Source organism: Hirundo rustica, chromosome 24, assembly GCF_015227805.2.
Source record: "Hirundo rustica isolate bHirRus1 chromosome 24, bHirRus1.pri.v3, whole genome shotgun sequence".
Taxonomy (NCBI): Eukaryota; Metazoa; Chordata; class Aves; order Passeriformes; family Hirundinidae; genus Hirundo; species Hirundo rustica.
Genome location: NC_053473.1, coordinates 2,370,131 through 2,388,230, shown reverse-complemented (window position 1 = coordinate 2,388,230; position 18,100 = coordinate 2,370,131). Strand labels below are relative to the sequence as shown.

Below are 18,100 nucleotides of genomic sequence, written 5' to 3'. Positions count from 1 at the left end.
AAACCTGGAATGGTTTGGGTTGGAAAGGACTCCAAAGCTGATCCATTCTCACCCCTGCCATGGCAGGGACACTTTCCACCATCCCAGGCTGCTCCAAGCCCTCTCCAGCCTGGCCTTGGACACTTCCAGGGATCCAGGGGCAGCCACAGCTGCTCTGGGCACCCTGTGCCAGGGCCTGCCCACCCTCCCAGGGAAGGATTCCTTCCCAATATCCCATCCATCCCTGTCCTGTGGCAGTGGGAAGCCACTCCCTTGTCCAGGTCCTGATGAAGAGTCCTCCACTGTAGCCCCTCCAGATAGTGGAAGCTGCTGTGAGGTCCTGACACAAATCCCACCTTGTTCAAACCCTCAGTTTGAACCCTCAAACCCTTCCCAAATGTCATCAAAAGAAGCCTGGAAGTACACCCAAGGCTGAAGATGGAAATCAAAGCTGCTCCAAAGCTGTTTTCTTCTGAAGACAAGTAGGTAGAGGTGAAGAGCACTTTTTACAGCATTGACCAAAAAATACTGCAGCTTGTTAGAGATGCTGCAGTTCGTGGATGTAGGGATGAAGGGAACTTTGAGATCCTCTCAGCCCTAACGGTGGGAACACTTCTCTGCCAAACCAGGCTCTGATGCCAAACTACTCCTAAGACTCCAGAATCACAACCCACACTTACTTGATGAAGCAAGGAAACAAAACCTTGTCGTTTGTAGCAAGTAGAAACAAAACCTATGCCCTGCCTGTTCTTCTACTCCACATTTAAAACAATTTTTAAAGGAGCCAAACAAGTCACATATAATTTATACTTTAATACAGAAAAGAAACCATACAATCTGGGGTTCATACACAGCACAGGAGCACTTCAGTACATCTAGAGTAAGACAAAAGTTGACCTTGTACTTGAAGTAGGTGACCGTGAGAGGAGGAAAAGCAAACACTTTTAAAATTTGATTCAGTGTTCTAACGGAACTCACTCTACTAACAAAATTTAAAATCCAAAACGAATAATTACTTGGGAAAGCCAATAAACTCCAGTGGTTAAGTGGTAAAAACTGCATGGGAATCATGGGAGCTGGATAATGTCCATCCCATGCTGAAGGTCCAGCTGATTGCACAGGGAACCACAAGCTGCTACAGGCACTGACAGTCTGTAACTCCCAAGAGGGCCTGGTGCAGTTTAATGAACCGAGTCCTTCCAGAGGCCGAGCTGACCCCGGGCTCAGGGACACACTGGGTAGGATCTGGTTGGGCTGGATATGGTACTTTAGCTGTCAGACCCCAAAAGGTGCCACTGAGGTGCAATTCTCAGCACCTGATGCCTTGACACAGTCCTGAGGAAAAACTCTGAACAACTTGAGTCCTTAGAGCAGAATGTGTGGAACCTCCAATTCCAGCTCAGCTGGGCAATACCAACACTCACTGACTTAAACCTGGCACTGCTGGGGAATTAAATACACACTGAAAAACACAATCACAGAGCCTGGGGGCCATCAGGGCACTCAGGGCCTAGGGACAAGTTCCACCACTGCTGGGCTCACCAGCGCTTCTCCTTGTCCTGAGCTCATCACCAAGGCAAGGAGTGGGGTTGGTCTGGCCCCTGGTGGAGGCTCATGGTCCATGTCTCCTCCTTTCCCTACCACATAAAGAGCAATTCATCTGGAGCAATAATGGAGTGTCTGCACATCACCCCAGCTCTGTGCAGGCACCAAAGGACACTTCTCTCTACTGACCCAATGACACACAGGGAGGAGTTTTCAAAAGCAGTCAAGTGGAATTTGGGCATCTGAAGACCTGGGACTCTTAGGAGGTCCTGAAATCTTCCCATAGGCACTTCTTTCGAGAAGAGATCTATTTCTGCACTTGGGAAAGAAGCTAAGAACGGAAACACTGAGAGAATGGAACTTGTATCCATACTAATGGAAACTAAAATGTGCCTTGGCAGAGATTTGTTACTTGCAACTAAAATTTTCTGCTTGATCTTGTTATGTTACTTGCACTGAAAACCACAAACACCAACCAGCAGCAAACTTCACTGCTCAATCCACCATGCTCTTGGCAGTCAGAAGAAGAACAATACAAATTTGCTTGATGCTGCAGCCCTGCCAAAAAAGGATTAAACTTTCTAGGGCCAGACTGATACCTACACCTCAGTTTTGTCAAGTCTGATCAGGTAACTCAGCCCACACAATTCAAGTTTCAACAGCTTTGCCAGAGCAGCACCGACCTGCCCAGCTTTGAGGAGCTCTGTCCCTCTCTTTGTTTTTGGATGGTTTCAGCTGTTTGCACCAGCACCATGTTTAAAATCTCTGGTTTGGGGACACAGAGCCTTCACACAGCCACCAGAAGGGACGGCTTTGTGAGGCAGCCCCACTGTGGGTGGCCTCAGCTCGGCTGGGGCAGTGCAGAACTCCCTGTGTGCTCATCAGGGGTTAAGCCAGTTGCTCCACAGAACTCCCACAGGGAATTCCTACACTGTTCCCACAGGGAACTCAGTGCTGCAGGAGCAGGACCAGCGAGGCTCTAACGCACCTGAGCTAAACCAGCCTGGAGTGTGCCTGTTCTTACAGTCCCAGCTTTGTTGGCTCTGAACCCCAACTCCCAGAATCTGACACAGACCAGGAAAATACACTCAGAGCAGCAAAGAAGAGCACGTATGTGCACTTTTCTCTACTGAGGGCTGGTTTACTATTGGTGTTTCTTACCTGCCTGACAGCAAAATGTTCCAGTCAGTTCCAAACTGGGAAGAAAGTAGCTGGCTTTTTAAAGCCACAGCAGCAGCTCCTTGGAGAGTCTACAGCAATTCTGACTGACTGAGGTTGATGAAACCAAGGATTTTACTCAGGTAGGAAACTGGGAGCTCCTCCACTGGCTCTGTCTTAGCAGGGGGACGGAGAAGACAACTCAAAGTCTTCAGCATGCACAGTCACCTCTAGAAAGCTTCTTACATCTATTTGGCTATTAACAGATTTATTTTATTGGTAAAATATCAGCTACAGTCTCTTCTGGGTTTTCCTTCAGCATCATCTACTCATTTTACCGAACTTAACAGAAAACATCCCTAAAAACAATGATTCCATCTCACGGAGAAGTATGGACGGGGAATTCCTGTGAACAGGCAAATGCTTCCTATGGAACTGGCTCCTCCTTCCCTAGGACAGCAGTACACCACGCTGGATCCAAAGCCAGGTGGCAGTGCAAACAGATTCCTCCACGCTCAGGGTTTTGCCGTCACACTGTGCTACATTTCTGCTGGTTGATATAGAATATCGTCTGTCCTGCTTTGATGTTCACTCCTCTGTAACTCATAAAAACAAAGCTGTGCCTAATGGTAAAGGAAAGCTTTGTCTTGACAGGCCCAGAATTTCCTCTCTCACGTCAAACAAGAGGTTTACACTCGTGCTCTTCCTTCAGAAGTTCAGATAAAATATTCAGCACCCACAATCCAGAAGCCTTTGTAGTAGAAACAACAGGCCACTTCCTTTTTGTCTGAGGAGACGTTGCTTTTGATTGCACAATTAAGACTATGGAGTGTGGCTCTTTATTAACATGCTTGAAATATGACAACGTAGTAAGAGCATGAAGGAGGATAAAGCACCTTGCAGGAGGCTGTGTCCCATCACCTGGGATGAAACTACGGCGAGAGCTTCCCACATCCAGCAGGATCCTCCACCCTGAGCCGCGCTAATCCGGCAGATCGTTAACGACCATTTGGGAGAAGGGAGCGTTCAGCCTGTCCAGTTCATCCACTTGTGGGGGGTGATGCATGATCACCTCGTGGTCCTCTGAAACATCATCCCCCACCGTGACCAGGTTTGTCAGGGATTTGCTGCGAACACACTGGAAATCAACGTGGCGGCTCTTGCCCTCCTCCTTCTCCCAGGACATCTGGATGAACGGGCGCTGCACGTAGTTGTAGATCACCTCAGAGCGGCCACCGGGCCTCCTCTTCACCTTCTCCTTGCAGGTGGGATAGCCTGGAAACACAGACAGACACTCAGTTCCACTGCACCTCTGTGACTCACAAAGGGACAACACGATTGCAGAACATCCAGGTAGGAGGGACTGTGGGGTCAGGCTGGGACACACACACACAACTCAGTAGATAAATGCTCAGATTCCACATTTAGCATTATTGGCTTGCAAAAGACTGTTCTCTTTTCCCCTGCAAAGGAGACCTGGAAGGCTGGACATCCCTCAAGCATGAAAACTTAAGGCTCCAGAAGCAGGTGATCCCCACGTGCCAAAAGATGAGCCAGTGAGGATGAGAAGGAAAAAGGGGCAGATAAATCGAGAGGACTGTGAGGATGTTGTGGGGAGAAAATGAGGAGTCAAGGCTGAACATGAGCCCAGGTGGGCAACAAGGCCAAGGGCACAAGGGCACCAGCCATGGTCTGTCCAGCAGGCCCAGGGCAGGGATTGTTCCCCTGTGCAGGGCACTGCTGAGGCACCTCGAGGACTGCATTCAATGTTGGGCCCCTCACAACAAGACATGGAGGGGCTGGAGCATGTCCAGGGAAGGGAATGGAGCTGGGAAGGGGCTGGAGCACCAGGAGAGGCTGAGGGAGCTGGAAAGGGGCTGAGCCTGAAGAAAGGAGGCTCAGGGGGAACCTTGTGACTCTGCACAACTCCTGACAGGAGGGGACAGTCTTGAGGGGCTCAGGCTCTGCTCCCAGGGAACAGGGACAAGACAAGAGGAAACAGCCTCAAGCTGTGCTGGGGTGGTTTAGGCTGGATATTACAGAAAACTGCTTCACCAGGGCTGTCAGCCCTGGCACAGCTGCCCAGGGCAGTGGTAGTCACCATTCCCGGAAGGATTTAAAAGATGTGTGGATGTGGCACTTGGGGCTGTGGTGGGCTGGGTTAATGGTTGGACTCAATCATCTCAGAGGGCTTTTCCAACCTAAATAATTCCATGACTCCCTGACAAGAGGGTGCAGCACTGTGTGTTGTTGGTCTGCAGGTGCTGCACAGCATCAGCCATTCTGTGAGCAAACACAGCTACTATCAAAATTTAGTCTCCCAAGACAGAGCCCAGCATTCTCTAAGCTCCCTAAGGGAATGCTTGGATCAGCAGGTGGAAGCATTCGCCTCCTGTTTCCTGTTTACTCATTCCTAAGGAGACAAGTCTTTCTTGTACATGTACCTTTTACATTCCTTGAACTTTTAAGCCCCGTGGCCAATTTCAGTGGAACATGGTAAAAGAAAAAACGTGCTGAGTTTTAACTGGTTTCGTAAAGATAAATGTAAAACACAGTAAAAAAGGAAATAAATGCCTGGAGTCTGGAAGGAATCAGGCTTTACTGACTGTGGAGTCACCTGGTCATGCATTTCCCCTGCTGAAGCAGCCCTTTACCTTCGATGCCAATGCGAATGTTCTTCAGGCCCCGCTCTTTTAACACAGCTTTTGCCACGTCCCGGTTCTCGATGTACTTGAAGAATCTGTACAGCTTGGAACTGTAAAGGACTTGAGAAATAAAAGGGGTGATTAGAATCTACAAGAGGAACCTTCTCCCTGCTCCTGACATGCCCTGCTGTGCCAAAAGCCAGGTGTGGATTCCAAGAATTACTTCAGGTGTCTGTTTTCCTCACTGGGATTAACTGCACTTCCGTGTGGGAGGGCAGAGATGCACATCAGAGTCTTGATAGAGTGGGTGGAGATGGGAGTGCAAAGCAAAGAATATTCCCTCACTAAGGAGCCAGGAAAAGGCTGAGGGGGAGGCAGAAACAGAAGGAAAAAGTGCAGTGAGTGCTGGGATCAGCTCTAGCTAGCCAGGCATCCTGCCTCCGGCAGCACCCAGCTCATACAGAGCACAAAAAACAGGGCTCCACGTGCCAGCATCTGCTCCTGGAAGAAGCCAGTTTGGGAATGTGTCCTTTCCTTACAGCTGGGTGTGTGTGGAACAGAGTGCAGAGCCCTTACTTTGTGAATACTCCTCTCCCATGGGAGGTGGGTGATCCTCATCCCAGTCCACGGTGTCCTCGTCGGTCAGCACGACGATGTGGCACTCCCGCTCCCCCTTCCTCGCGCTGTCCACCATGATGGGCAGGATCAGCTCCTCCAGGTAGCTGTCAAACTGCTTGTGAGCCCCATCATTGGAGAGCTCGTGTAACAGAGCACCTGAGGAGACACAGATCACGGGGGCTTTGCTACAGCATGAAAATAGCTCAGCTCTGCACTTCCCAGATCAAGAGCGCAGCCAGAATTCTCCTTCAGACAAAACGCTCAACATATGTTCAGACACATCGACAGCCTCCAGATCCAGAACTGGCAAAGTCAGAAGTGCAGACTGCATTTCAAATGGGATGCAAATTGCACTGCAGAACCATTCCATTCCCATTAAAAAACCCACCCAGCTCCAATCAATACAGTGAAACAGTAAAAGACTGAATAATTAATTCATTATGATACTTGAATTTCCAACAACAACCTCTGCCCTTGAAAATACATTTTGCTGCCTCCTCTGTGATCACTCACCATAGAACAGGGCAGGAAATTCCACCCACAGCCTGTGTTATGATACCACACACCCCATTTCGGTAAAGTGCCTTTCACAGACCTGCCTGTGTTCAAAGTACTTCTTTTTGCCAGCATGTCCACCAAAAAGCTGCTCCCAATCAAATCCCCTCATGGCCAGGAATTCTACTACTTTCCAGATTTGGTATCCTTGGTTCCTGCTCTGCCCATCAGCCTTTAGCTTAAATTATTCATGTTTCTCTGGTACATTTTGGATAGGGGTTATGATCCTGCTTTTAGCCTTCATTTTGTTGGCAGTAACAGCAAGCTCTGCTCAGCTTCTGTTAGAAAAAAGAGACTAAAATGTTTATCATTTGCTTTTGGAGCTAAGTGCCTGTGTTCTGGAGGATTCAGTCACTTCACTTTGGATTGAAGCAGCCAAAAGAAAGCTGTTTAAATGCAACTTGAGCCCCAGTGAAATCCACGTGTTTATGCTTAAACTAAAGCACAAGATTAAGAACTGCACTGAATCAGGATCAGAGTGCTGAACGCTCTGCAGATGATCTCCTATGAGCTGATTTCTCTCCATACTTACTTAAATCTTGACATTTGATTGTGTTGAAATCAAAGTTTATGCAGAGGTAATCACACGTGTCTCGAAGGTCTGGGATGGAAATCCCATCAGGGCAGTTAATGATTCCGGTTTTGTAATAATCCTGTGAATAAAAGGACAATTTTTAGAGAGAAAAAATAAGAACATCTTGAACTATGACAATTCATAATTACTTATTTATTTTGTTTACTAATATTGGAGAGATACTTAAAGTATTTATAGCTCTGTGTACAGTAAAACAGCCCTGCTTGTCGGAGAATCTACATCCTTCTGCAGATCCTCTAGGGTCTGATAAACTATGAGCTCCAGTTAAAACTTCTCCATGGCACAGGGTTTCATAACATCTCACATGCAATATGTATTTATATGCAACCACAAGGTCAGGATACAGCTCAGGAATTACAACAACAAGACACAGAAAAGGTAAAAGGCAACACGAGCAAATATCTGAAATGTGGACTTACACCAAAGCCTGCTATATTTTTTCTTTAAAAATCACAATGCAAAACATAAAACCAGGATGTCCCAGGGAGTGCAGCTGCCTGGAGATGGCTCAGCTGTGCACATGTGACAAACAGATTGTTTCTTTTCTCTTACCAGCACGGTGCGGAACACGGCTGAGCTGATCCCTTCGGCGATCTCGTACTCGCCCTTCTCATTTGGCCGGGTGAAATTGTATTCTCTGCCTGGCCCAAACATTCTGAAGAGGTAAAGAACAATGTAAGTGCACAAGAACATCGAAATGCATTTATTCCAGAGACAAACAGGTGCACTGGGGTTAAAAAACTCTCTGTGAGGGTGGGGAGGCCCTGGCAGAGGATGCCCAGAGAAGTCTGTGGCTGCACCATCCCTGGAAATGTCCAAGGCCAGGCTGGATGGGGCTTGGAATAACCTGGGACAGTGGAAAGTGTCCCTGATCATGGCAGAGAGTGGAATGAACTGAGCTTTAAGGCCCCTTGCAGATGAGGCCATTCCATCATTCTGTGACAATGAGATACAGCAACTTAAACCTCCACTCCAATCTCTTCCTCAGTAAATAAGGACAGGAGCTGGCTCAGGGAGGCCTGGCCTCTGTTGCTATGGCTACTGCACTCTAAGGAACAAGCCAAAGGAACAGATCATTCAGTCCTGGGGCAGAAAGTCCCCTGGCAATAAAGCCCTTGCACTGACCTATACCAGATAACTCCACATGGCTTTAGATGCCTTGTTTTACACAATAACCCACGCAAGGGTCAGTGACCCAACAGAACCCTTTGGTCAGAGAGGGAGGAGAGTGCTGGCAATACAGCACACGAGGATTTCTTGGTGCAGCAACAGGCTCCAAGCCCTCAGCAGGAACTGAGTAACTTCTCTTTCGGGAGAGTATCGAGGGGAGGAGGGGATGGAGCATTATCATATTCCCCATTCAGGAGGGAGGTTATCAGCTGGGGACACATGTACAGCTTACAGAGCAGGCAAACACTCGGGCAGAAGGCAAAAGGAGACACCTTTGGCTAGAAGTGTGCATTTTTTGATGGATGTGGACCAAAGAGAGACTTATCTAGAGAATTACCAACTCTCCATCTGGTCACGTTTTCTGGGCCTCACTCACAGCCAAACTCTGACTGAGGTCACCGTGTGTACAGATGAGATCACAAAACAAACATTACATGTTTATTCCACAAAAATTAATTTCAGGCTGTCTTGAGGTACCTTGAAGGTAACAGAAGTGACCCACCTTCCCAGCATGGTGTCAGGGTGAGCAGTGAAGATCTGGGGATTCACTGCAAAGCGGGTGCCATCCACCACCAGCGTCACTTTCTCTGGAGCTACTGTCTGAGAACTGCTGCTTGACGACAATGCACTGCACCCATGGCGTTCCTGGGTATTAAAATATTCCAGCTGTCTCTTGCTTCCATCTGGGATATGGCAGTTGTGAGGTTCTTCAGGAGCAGACAGCATGCCACTGATCTGGGGACTTACTGGGCAAGTGTTGTGTCGGCATTCAGAATCCAAACCTGAGGGACACAAACAAACGTTGCAAAGGGAGGAGAGGATTTATTGAAAAACGTAATTTCATAGTAACACTTCCTACTGAAATGAGAAAAGTGAGTCATGCAATAATTAAGGGTGCCATAACTGTCAGGGTGATGTTACATGACATAAAACTATGCTGTTATTGGACTGAACAAGCAGCTGGATGTTTTGGTGAGCCGTGGTGCTAATGCTCTTTGTTAAAGAAAGAAGAATTCAGGTGCAAAGGACAGGAGCACAGGAATTAAACAAGGCCAGAAATACAGAGCCAGTCTGCTGGCAGGACTGCCTCAGGAGGCTGAGCAGCAGCACACACCTCACCAGAGTGGGGTAAGGCAGCAGTGCCCAGTGCCAGTCCGTGGTGGGCACACAGGACTGCCCAGATGCCTGCAGGGAATCTGATCAGGGACAGCCCCAGGCTGGCCAGGGCGCTCCCGTGGGCCTTGCCAAGATGCTGAACTCTGCTGTGAACTTCTGCCCTTTAGAGCAGCCTGGCACAAGCAGGGCACATGCTCCTCAGTGCAAACTGCCCTGTGGTACTGGAACATTCTCCAAAACAGAGCACCCCTTAAAGCCCAAACAATAATCTCCCTTAAAGATTACAAGGTTGAGGGCATTATCCTTACCCTCAGTCCTGGGAACTGCAGGGCTGTGACCTCCTAACACCACAGAACTTTCTTCTGGCTCATGAGCTGCTAGAGTTCTGTTTTCCACAGGACAGCTGGAGTCCGGATTTCTCAACCAGTCTGTGCCCCCAGCACAGTTGCCATTCATGCTGGGCCTCCGTGCTGTGAGGAGTTGGTGGCGTTTCCTAAGAGAAGAGCTGGACAGAGAATCCAGGCCATTAGTTTTGGAAGGAACTCCCAAGCAATGAAGTTCAAATCCCTGTATCTGGTACCACAAACAAGGTTCCCCAGGTTTCAAAGGCATTTCTCCAGGTATTTAACTGTTTCAGAGGCTTATGGTGTCAGTTATGCCCCATCCCTCACCTGGGAAGAGGGGAAAAAAAGATTTTAAAGCAATTAGGGGTCTATTAAATCTGTTTAATCTATAGATCTTCACTTTTTAAAAGTTAAGTCTAAAGCCACTGATGTCTTTAGATCACATGTGTGTTCCTGCAAATACCTTCCTGGCAACTCCTCCAGACCTCTACAGCCCTTTAAAAGTGTTTATATTCCTGACTCCCAGTCCTGGCCAAATGAGCTGTATAACATGGTTACAGCGTGAAATATAACATTTTCCAAGTTAACAACTCAGGCATTGCCTCTTAACCACACTGAGGTTTGACCAGGAGGTTCCCTGCTCCCAGTCATTGCTTGGTTTTGGTTCTTTCTTCTTGATTTCTGCCGTGCTCTCCCCAGTTTATTTATTATTATTTAACCCACTACAGTCCCACACCAAACACTTGTACAGCACAGAACAGCCATGGCTGGAGCAGCCTCACACATGATGGGATCTGGAATGCTCTTCCAGCATATGCAGAGACCCAGCTTCCTTTTTTTCCAGATAAAATCCCTTCCTCCTTCTATCTTTAAGACCCATTTCACTCCTTTGTATCTCCTAACAGATCAGATCTCTTTGCTGTCTCTTTCCCTCATTCTCTCCAGCATTTGTTTTGCCCTGGATAAGAACCAGCTCTCCTTTCTTGGCTTCAAGCGTTTTCCTCTCACTCTCTCAAACGTAAAACACCAATTTCCTCATTAATGAATTTTTTCCAATTTCCCCCCTGCAGAACAATTCTCCTGTGTCTTTCCCTTGGCTGAATGAAGACTGCAGGGCCTGTGGATGCCATCTCTGATGCCTGGCAGAACACTGCCCTGGCAGAGACAAAGCAGATGAACAGCACTAATAAAACAGCAAAATGCCAAGTCAGACTTGCTGAGTCTTCTGGCCAGCACCTGCTGAGGGTGAAGGCCTTAATGAGCAGTTCAGTGTTGGGTTTTAAGCCTGTTGTTACTGGCAGTCTGAATTAAGCATTTTATTCTTAATGAGAATTCTAAAAAGGACTAACAATTCTTTCCTTCTGTTCACCCAATTCTAAGTTGCCAGCATTATTATATCTGTATATTTTTAGAAAATCTGCTGCTTACACATCATGTGATGGTCGTCCAATGAAAGACTTTTGGCAACAACAAATCCATTTTCTTTTTTTAAAGGCTCTGGCTGGCAGCACAGTGGCACAAGGAGCCCCCAAGGGTCATCTCAGTCCCAGCAACCTAAACAGCACCCACAGCACTGCCTCTGTTCTCACCAAAATACCCAGTGTGGGAAAACTCCCTCTCCCCACACCTTCCAGGCTGATTTCCTGTCCTGGCTGCCTGGACCCTGGAGAAACCCCTCAGCAGTCCCACCAGAAATCCCTGTGAATGCTGCCTTGTACCTGGGAATAGGCTCGTGGAACATCTCGACTTAGAGGAGAACAGCAGCACGAGAATCCACCTCCCTGCTGCTCACAGGACCACCCACACCCAAACTGTGTGACCAAGCACCCTCCAGGGAGAATCATGGAATATCCTGAGCTGGGAGGGACCCACAGGGATCACTGAGTCCAGCTCCTGGCCCTGCACAGACAGCCCAACAATCCCACCCTGTCCCAGGAGCCCTGGCAGCCTCGGGGCTGTGCCCATTCCCTGGGGAGCATGGGAAGTGCCCAGCACCCTCTGGGGAAGAACCTTTCCCAACATCTTCAGTGGGATGGATGTGGTCACACACAAACAAACCTTTTACCTGAACAAAAGTAACACAAACTCTGTGTGAACAACCTGAGCAATCCTCTGCCCTCTTCTCTCGCGTGTCAGAGCAGCAAAGGGGTGGCAGAAAGTCCAGCAGTGCTGGGCAGTGGGACACAGGGGTGTGGAGGGAAATCGAAATATGAAAACCCACATATTCTAAAACACCCTAGAGGGGAAAAAAGCCCCAATCTCCCCCCTTAAATCAATTCCAGAATAGACAGTGTCCAGTGTTTCACAGCACTGTAATCACTGTGAGGAAATGGAATTTTTCAAGAGTGCAAATGTTAAAGCATTTATACAACTAACACTGTGATTTCAAACACATTCACTGAATTACTACATTGTATGTTTTGACCCTGAGATTAGCTCAGTTGGCTGGAGCACGATGCTGATAACACCAAGGTTGTACATTCAATCCCTGCACAGGCCATTCACTGAAGAGCTGGACTTAGTGATCCTTGTGGGTCCCCTACAACTCAGAACGTTCTGCAATCTGTAATGTGAACCAAAATGCTTTAAAATTTGGTAACTGCACTGAGAGCCAAAACCTGTTTATTAAAAAGGGAAAAGTATTTTGAGATGGGGAAAAGAATACCCTTTTTGAGCAGATATACAATCATAACCCTAAGGGAAAGCCCTTAAGGGGAGTCATTCTTGAGACTTGCTGGCAGTCAGGAGGAACCCCAAAATGCTTTGGGTTGGAGGGACCTTAAAACAGCTCAAGGGACACCTCCCATTAGCCCAGGGTGCTCAGAGGAACAGACACCACACTGGGCTGTGGCTCAGGAACTCTTCCCCCTGCATTAACTCTCCTATATTGAAACAATATCCCTGACAAAGCTGACGCTACCACACTCACCAGGGAGCAGAATTTACTCTGTGAGCTGACAAGAACCCCATCAAGAAAACAAGATAAGCATAAAGTTTACTTCTTGGGCCTCTTTCTTCCAGGAGTGCTCAATTGCTGCAGCTCTGCCAACAACCTCCCCTTGCGGTGCCTGAACAATCTCTTGATTATTTAATGCATTGCTCAGCAGAGAGGAGAAATTAGGCAGGAAATCAGATGAATAAGCAGAGTATATGAAAGCACAGGGACACTTAGACTCCATAACTTCCCCAGAGCTCTGCCTTACAAGCCCCATTTAAGTGATGTCAAATAGCACGAAACACCAACAGACTGAATTTCACAACAACCAAACTGGGTTGGGTGAATGTTGAAATCTTTGTTCATCACCTCAAGCTCTGAATTAAATGCAGAGACCCTGCACACCCTTCAGCAGAGTCCTTAACTACAACAGCTCAGTAATTATTTACAGAACCATCAGCAGTTAGGCAGGAACTTCAATACACCAATTTTTCCCTTGTCATTCCCACCCTGCTGCTTAATCTGCTAAGGAGGATTGTCAAGGAAAAAATGCCCTGTTTGACACCTTTCTCCTCCTTTTCTGTTACACAAAGTTGAGCACCAGCAAAACCAGCTAAAAACAGCTGCTCCTTGCAATGTGGTGGCTCTCCTGAGCAGTAGATCTGACTCTCCTCTTTCCTGGAAGTGGAACATCCAATCCTGCTGATCATCCGACCCAGCTCAGGCTGATGGCATTTCCCTGCCTCCTGGCCCCTCTTGGCATGCCAAAATCCTGCACGCAGCGTGTCAGCAGAATTGAGGGAAATGAGAAGAGATCTTCTGGCACATTTGGCTGGTACAATAAATCCCCAAACTGGTCATTTAACGTGACAAATATATTGCAAACACACCCAGAACCCAGTGGGGAAACAAGTACATAAAGACTTCAAGGCCAAACTCCTGCCTGACCAGCTTACAAATGTCCTGGTTTCCTTTCATACCCGGGATCAAGGAGAACTACCCGTGGTGAGAATGAATGCCTATAAATAATAATTAGCACCATTCAGCTTCAAAGCTTTTTACAAATATTAACTGCTCATTGCTCCTAAGAGCCCTGGGAAGCACTGCAGGGAAGCGTTTTATGAGAAAACAGGGACACAGAGGCAGAGACCTAATCCTCAGGAGCAGAGCAGCCCACTGCCTGCTCAGGTGTTACTCTGACTTGGAGCACGTTCACTGCCTCAGCTCCCTGGCCCTGCACCAGCAGTTCCCCTGTGCTAACAGGACAAACACTCCCAGGTTACCACCCTCCTCAGAGGGCTCCTTCCATGCAGGTTTCCACCCTCTGGGAAGTGTGAATTGGCTGGTACCACAGAACGGCTCAGGAGCAGTGAACAGACATCTTTCTCTGTGACTTGTTTGAGTGCTCAGATCCCGAATGATCAGGTGAGGACCAGTCCACAGAGGATTGTGGGAGGTGGACACTCAGGAGCAGCAAAAGCCCCATGTCACATTCAGCACTAAAGATCAGAGAAAGAGCTCCTCCAGCCAGAGAAAAGCTGGGATTTTTTTTTTTTTTTTTTAAAGGGGATCAATATCAGAATCAAAAAATCAAAATTCCCATCTGGCTCTGGCCTCTGGTTTTGCCATACTTGGAGCGTGTGGGCCCCTCCTTCCTCTGGAACACAATGTCAAGAATGAGCTGCGCAACTGAACAAACATCTCTGCTCTCCAGACCCTGTGCTGGTGGTCCCACTGAAATCCATTTGAACTTGTCTAGAGCCTCATCTTTTGTTAAGGCAAAAACATGGAAATCATATTTAAATTGGTTTTAATCACGAAGTGGAAACACTTCAATTTTGCAATGCACCATTGGTACCAACAATTCACGTGGCAAATGCTTTGCAGAGATAAAGAGGATGTTCCCTGCTCTTTGCAAGCCTTAAGGAAGCCTTAAGGAAGCGTTCTGGAATGTAAAGAGGCTGCGACATCCTGAGCACGTTATCCTTCCCCACCCTAAGGAATCTAAAAAGCCACTTCCCAAGGCATACTGCTCTCACACCAGTACTGGAAGAGCTGAATTGCTTCACTTGCACAGAGCACCATGAACAAGGTGATGTGTGCCGTGAAAAGAAACTCAAATATGCAACAAAGAAACTCAAATACCACAATGTGGCCAGCAGAGAAAACCCATTTAGAAACAGCACATTTATCAAGCAAGAGAAAACAAAAGCGTCAGTACAAATGTGCTGGTTTCCACTTTTTATTTATTGTATTACATAAATACAATATTTTATTATATTTATAAAGATATACTCCTCATCATTGGATTTTTTTAAAAGAGCCATTATAGAGTATTTTAGGTATGAAGAACTTCCCAGAAATTTCACAGAAAAATCGTGAAAAGCCTAGCTGCCAAAATCATTGAGGAGTAAAGCCCTTGCTGTAAGACCTGACAGCTTACACAGGGTCTCACTGTCATCTGGCAGGGCAAGAGAGAAGGTGTGAGAGGAAAAATAGTAAAAATGAGTGGGTTTACTTCACCATTTGGTTTGCAAACGGTGAGGAAGGACCAGCAGCGAGTGAATCAGCTGGTGAACAATCCTCCCGTCTTCCTAAACCACAGCCTAACCATCACGACTGAAATAAAACTCCAAACAACTCATTTTTAAGGTGACAACGCTCCTTTAAGTCTACAAAAACATTCCCATGTACAATTATTCTCAGAAATATGAGCAAGCAGGAACCACGCGTACGCAGGGTGTGCCTGACCTAATTCCGCAGTCCTGCACTGAGAACAAGATGGATTTCTAATGGAACTGCACGTCTTTCCACAGTGCCTAAAGCCTGGCTTTAATTTGTGTCCCGGTTTAACCCCAGATGGCAACTGAGCCCCAAACGGCCACGTGCTCACTGCTCCCTGGTGGGATGGGGAGAGAACTGGAAGAGAAACTCGTGGGTTGAGGTCCAGACATTTTAACGGGTGAAGGAAAAGGTTGTGTGGAGACCTCACAGCACCTTCTAGGATCTGAAGGGGCTCCAAGGAAGCCAGAGAGGGACTGCTCACAATGAACTGGAGGGACAGGACACAGAGAATGGCTTCCCACTGCCAGAGGCAAGCTTAGATGGGATATGGGGAAGGAATCCTTCCCTGGGAGGGTGGGGAGGCCCTGAGAGTGCCCAGAGCAGCTGTGGCTGCCCCTGGATCCCTGAAAGTGTCCAAGGCCAGGTTGGACAGGGCTTGGAGCAGCCCGGGACAGTGGAAGGTGTCCCTGCCATGGCAGGTGGTGGAATATGATGAATTTTAAGGTTCCTTCTAACCCAACACAGTCTGCCATTCTATGGCTCTGTAAAAGCTGTGCATGCAAGTAAAAGAAAAAAGGAATTCATTCCCCCCTTTCCATTGGCAGGAAGGTGTTCAGCCATGCCCAGGAAAGCAGGGGTCCATCACCCGGGAAGAAAAACACCATCACCCCTAACATCCCTCCTGTTCCTTCTTCCCCCAGCTCTATATGCAGAGCAAGATGCCAGAAGGAGTGGAAGATGCATCCCTGGGCCAGCTGGCCTGGCTGTGTCACCCCAGCTCCTGTGCACCCCCAGCCCATTGGTGGGTGGGGAGCAAAAAAAGCCTTGGCTCTGTGTGAGCCCTGCTCAGCAATAACTAAAACACCCCTGTGTTATCAACCTCTTTCTCCCAGCAAAAATCCAAATCACTGCCCACCATAAGCTACCAGGAAGAAAACTAACTTTTTATCAGCCACAACCAGCATAAATTCTTAAAAGGTCTCTTTAGAATATGCCAAAAGTTTCTCTAAACAAAAAAGCAGAGAAACAAATTAGCAACGATCGACTTTCTGCTTTGGCGAGACAAAGGGCAATCTCATGGGTTTAAGATAAATAAGGAGAAGTGTTTCCTGTACCTAAGCATTAGGGGAATCACTGTAAGGTATAAACCACAGAGGGAATGCAGCACAGAGATAATGGAGCAATCCTGGGCTGGGTAACATCAGTTAAATAAAAAAGCAGCAATCAAACCTGATATGAACAACTGCAATATTGGCAAGTAGGAAGCAATCCAACTTCCAATTTTCATAATAACTATTTGCTTCTGATCATCAGATGAGCACTTTCCCAAAGAGAGAGAAAAAGAGAAAAAACAAATGATTTTGCCTGTCAGCTCAGTTCACCTGCAATAAAACCTTCCCAGTCGCTGGGAGGCATTCCAGAGGGCTGTGCAGAGGGACAGGAACACACCCAGTAGAGAGAAAGGCAAAAAGTGAAACGTTCTCCTCTATTAAAAAATTAAATCAGACCTGATGGCTCACTCTGTGACTATGAAGGACCGTAAAGCCCCCTCAGTGCCACCCCTGCCACAGGCGTGGGCACCTTCCACGGACACTATTCCACAGTGCTCCAAGCCTCAATGTCCAGCCTGGCCTTGGACACTTCCAGGGATCCAGGGGCAGCCAGAGCTGCTCTGGGCACCCTGTGCCAGGGCCTCAGCACCCTCACTGGGAACAATTCCTGCCCAATATCCCACCTATCCCTGCCCTCTGGCAGTGGGAAGCCATTCCTCTTGTCCTGTCACTTCAGGTTCTTGACCCAAGCCCCCCTCCAGCTCTCTCAGAGTCCCTTTAGGCACTGGAAGGGGCTCTGAGGTCTCCCTGGAGCTTTCTCCTGTCCAGGTTGGATGTTCCCAGCTCTCCCAGCCTGGCTCCTCAGGTCTCTCCCAACCAAGGAAACAGCATTTCCAGGCTGAGCCCCAAGCGCTGCCCTGTGCATCTGAACCAACAGAGACAGGGCAAGGAAAGGCTGGCACGTGTGGGGTTGGCACTCCCTGGCACCTGTAGATACACCTGGAGCACTGGAGAACAACGTGGAAGTGCATTCACCTGGACTGCACCAGAGATAAAAACATCCAACTGCAGCCTTCACGTGCTCTTTACAAACCTCCTACTGATCCTCATTTCACTTTTCCAACACAAACACAGGCAGACAATAAAAGCTGATTTATAGGTGGAACCAGCACAGGCATACGACAAAAAGCTTTTGCCTTGTTATGAAATAACTCTATCAATATACAGAGGATTCATTTTCCATCTGGCTTCAAATGATAGATGGAAAATAATGTCCAGCAGGCCTGATGCAATGCAGGACAGCCCGAAAATGTTGGCAAGAGAGAGCAAGGAGGCTGATGAAATGCTTGATTGTTTCTCTCATTCTGTGCATAGTGCTGCACTGTTAGCAAAGTTTACTGACTTACTCATTTACTTGAGGCTCAACAAAAATCCACTGTTTCTACAAATGCAATTCAAAACTACAGTTGGCAGTATGAGTTTAAGGATTTAACGCTGCACTTGCACACCTTGATTCAAGACCCAGGGGTCACCAGGTCCTTCTGTCACCACCAGTGCTCAGTTTACAGACTGAACTGACCCCTCATCAGTGCCCCACACTGACA

At 47.7% G+C, this 18,100-nt stretch overlaps 1 protein-coding gene across 6 annotated transcripts in view; it reads right to left on the bottom strand.

Moving 5' to 3' along the window:
• The window catches only part of KCTD20 (potassium channel tetramerization domain containing 20), a 57,923-nt gene that overhangs the window by 26,509 nt on the left and 13,314 nt on the right, over window positions 1–18,100 (bottom strand). For 5 of the 6 annotated variants that reach the window (XM_040085551.2, XM_040085550.2, XM_058423472.1 and 2 more), the window contains 7 exons: window positions 9,690–9,886; window positions 8,768–9,047; window positions 7,648–7,750; window positions 7,033–7,153; window positions 5,904–6,101; window positions 5,337–5,447; window positions 773–3,957 (listed from right to left, as the gene is read on the bottom strand). In XM_040085551.2, coding sequence (XP_039941485.1) covers window positions 3,665–3,957; window positions 5,337–5,447; window positions 5,904–6,101; window positions 7,033–7,153; window positions 7,648–7,750; window positions 8,768–9,047; window positions 9,690–9,837 — 1,254 coding nt within the window. In that variant the 5' untranslated portion in view covers window positions 9,838–9,886 and the 3' untranslated portion in view covers window positions 773–3,664. Of the gene's footprint in view, window positions 1–772; window positions 3,958–5,336; window positions 5,448–5,903; window positions 6,102–7,032; window positions 7,154–7,647; window positions 7,751–8,767; window positions 9,048–9,689; window positions 9,887–18,100 lie in introns of those variants that run through there. The other variant, XR_009208492.1, reaches the window with a different exon arrangement.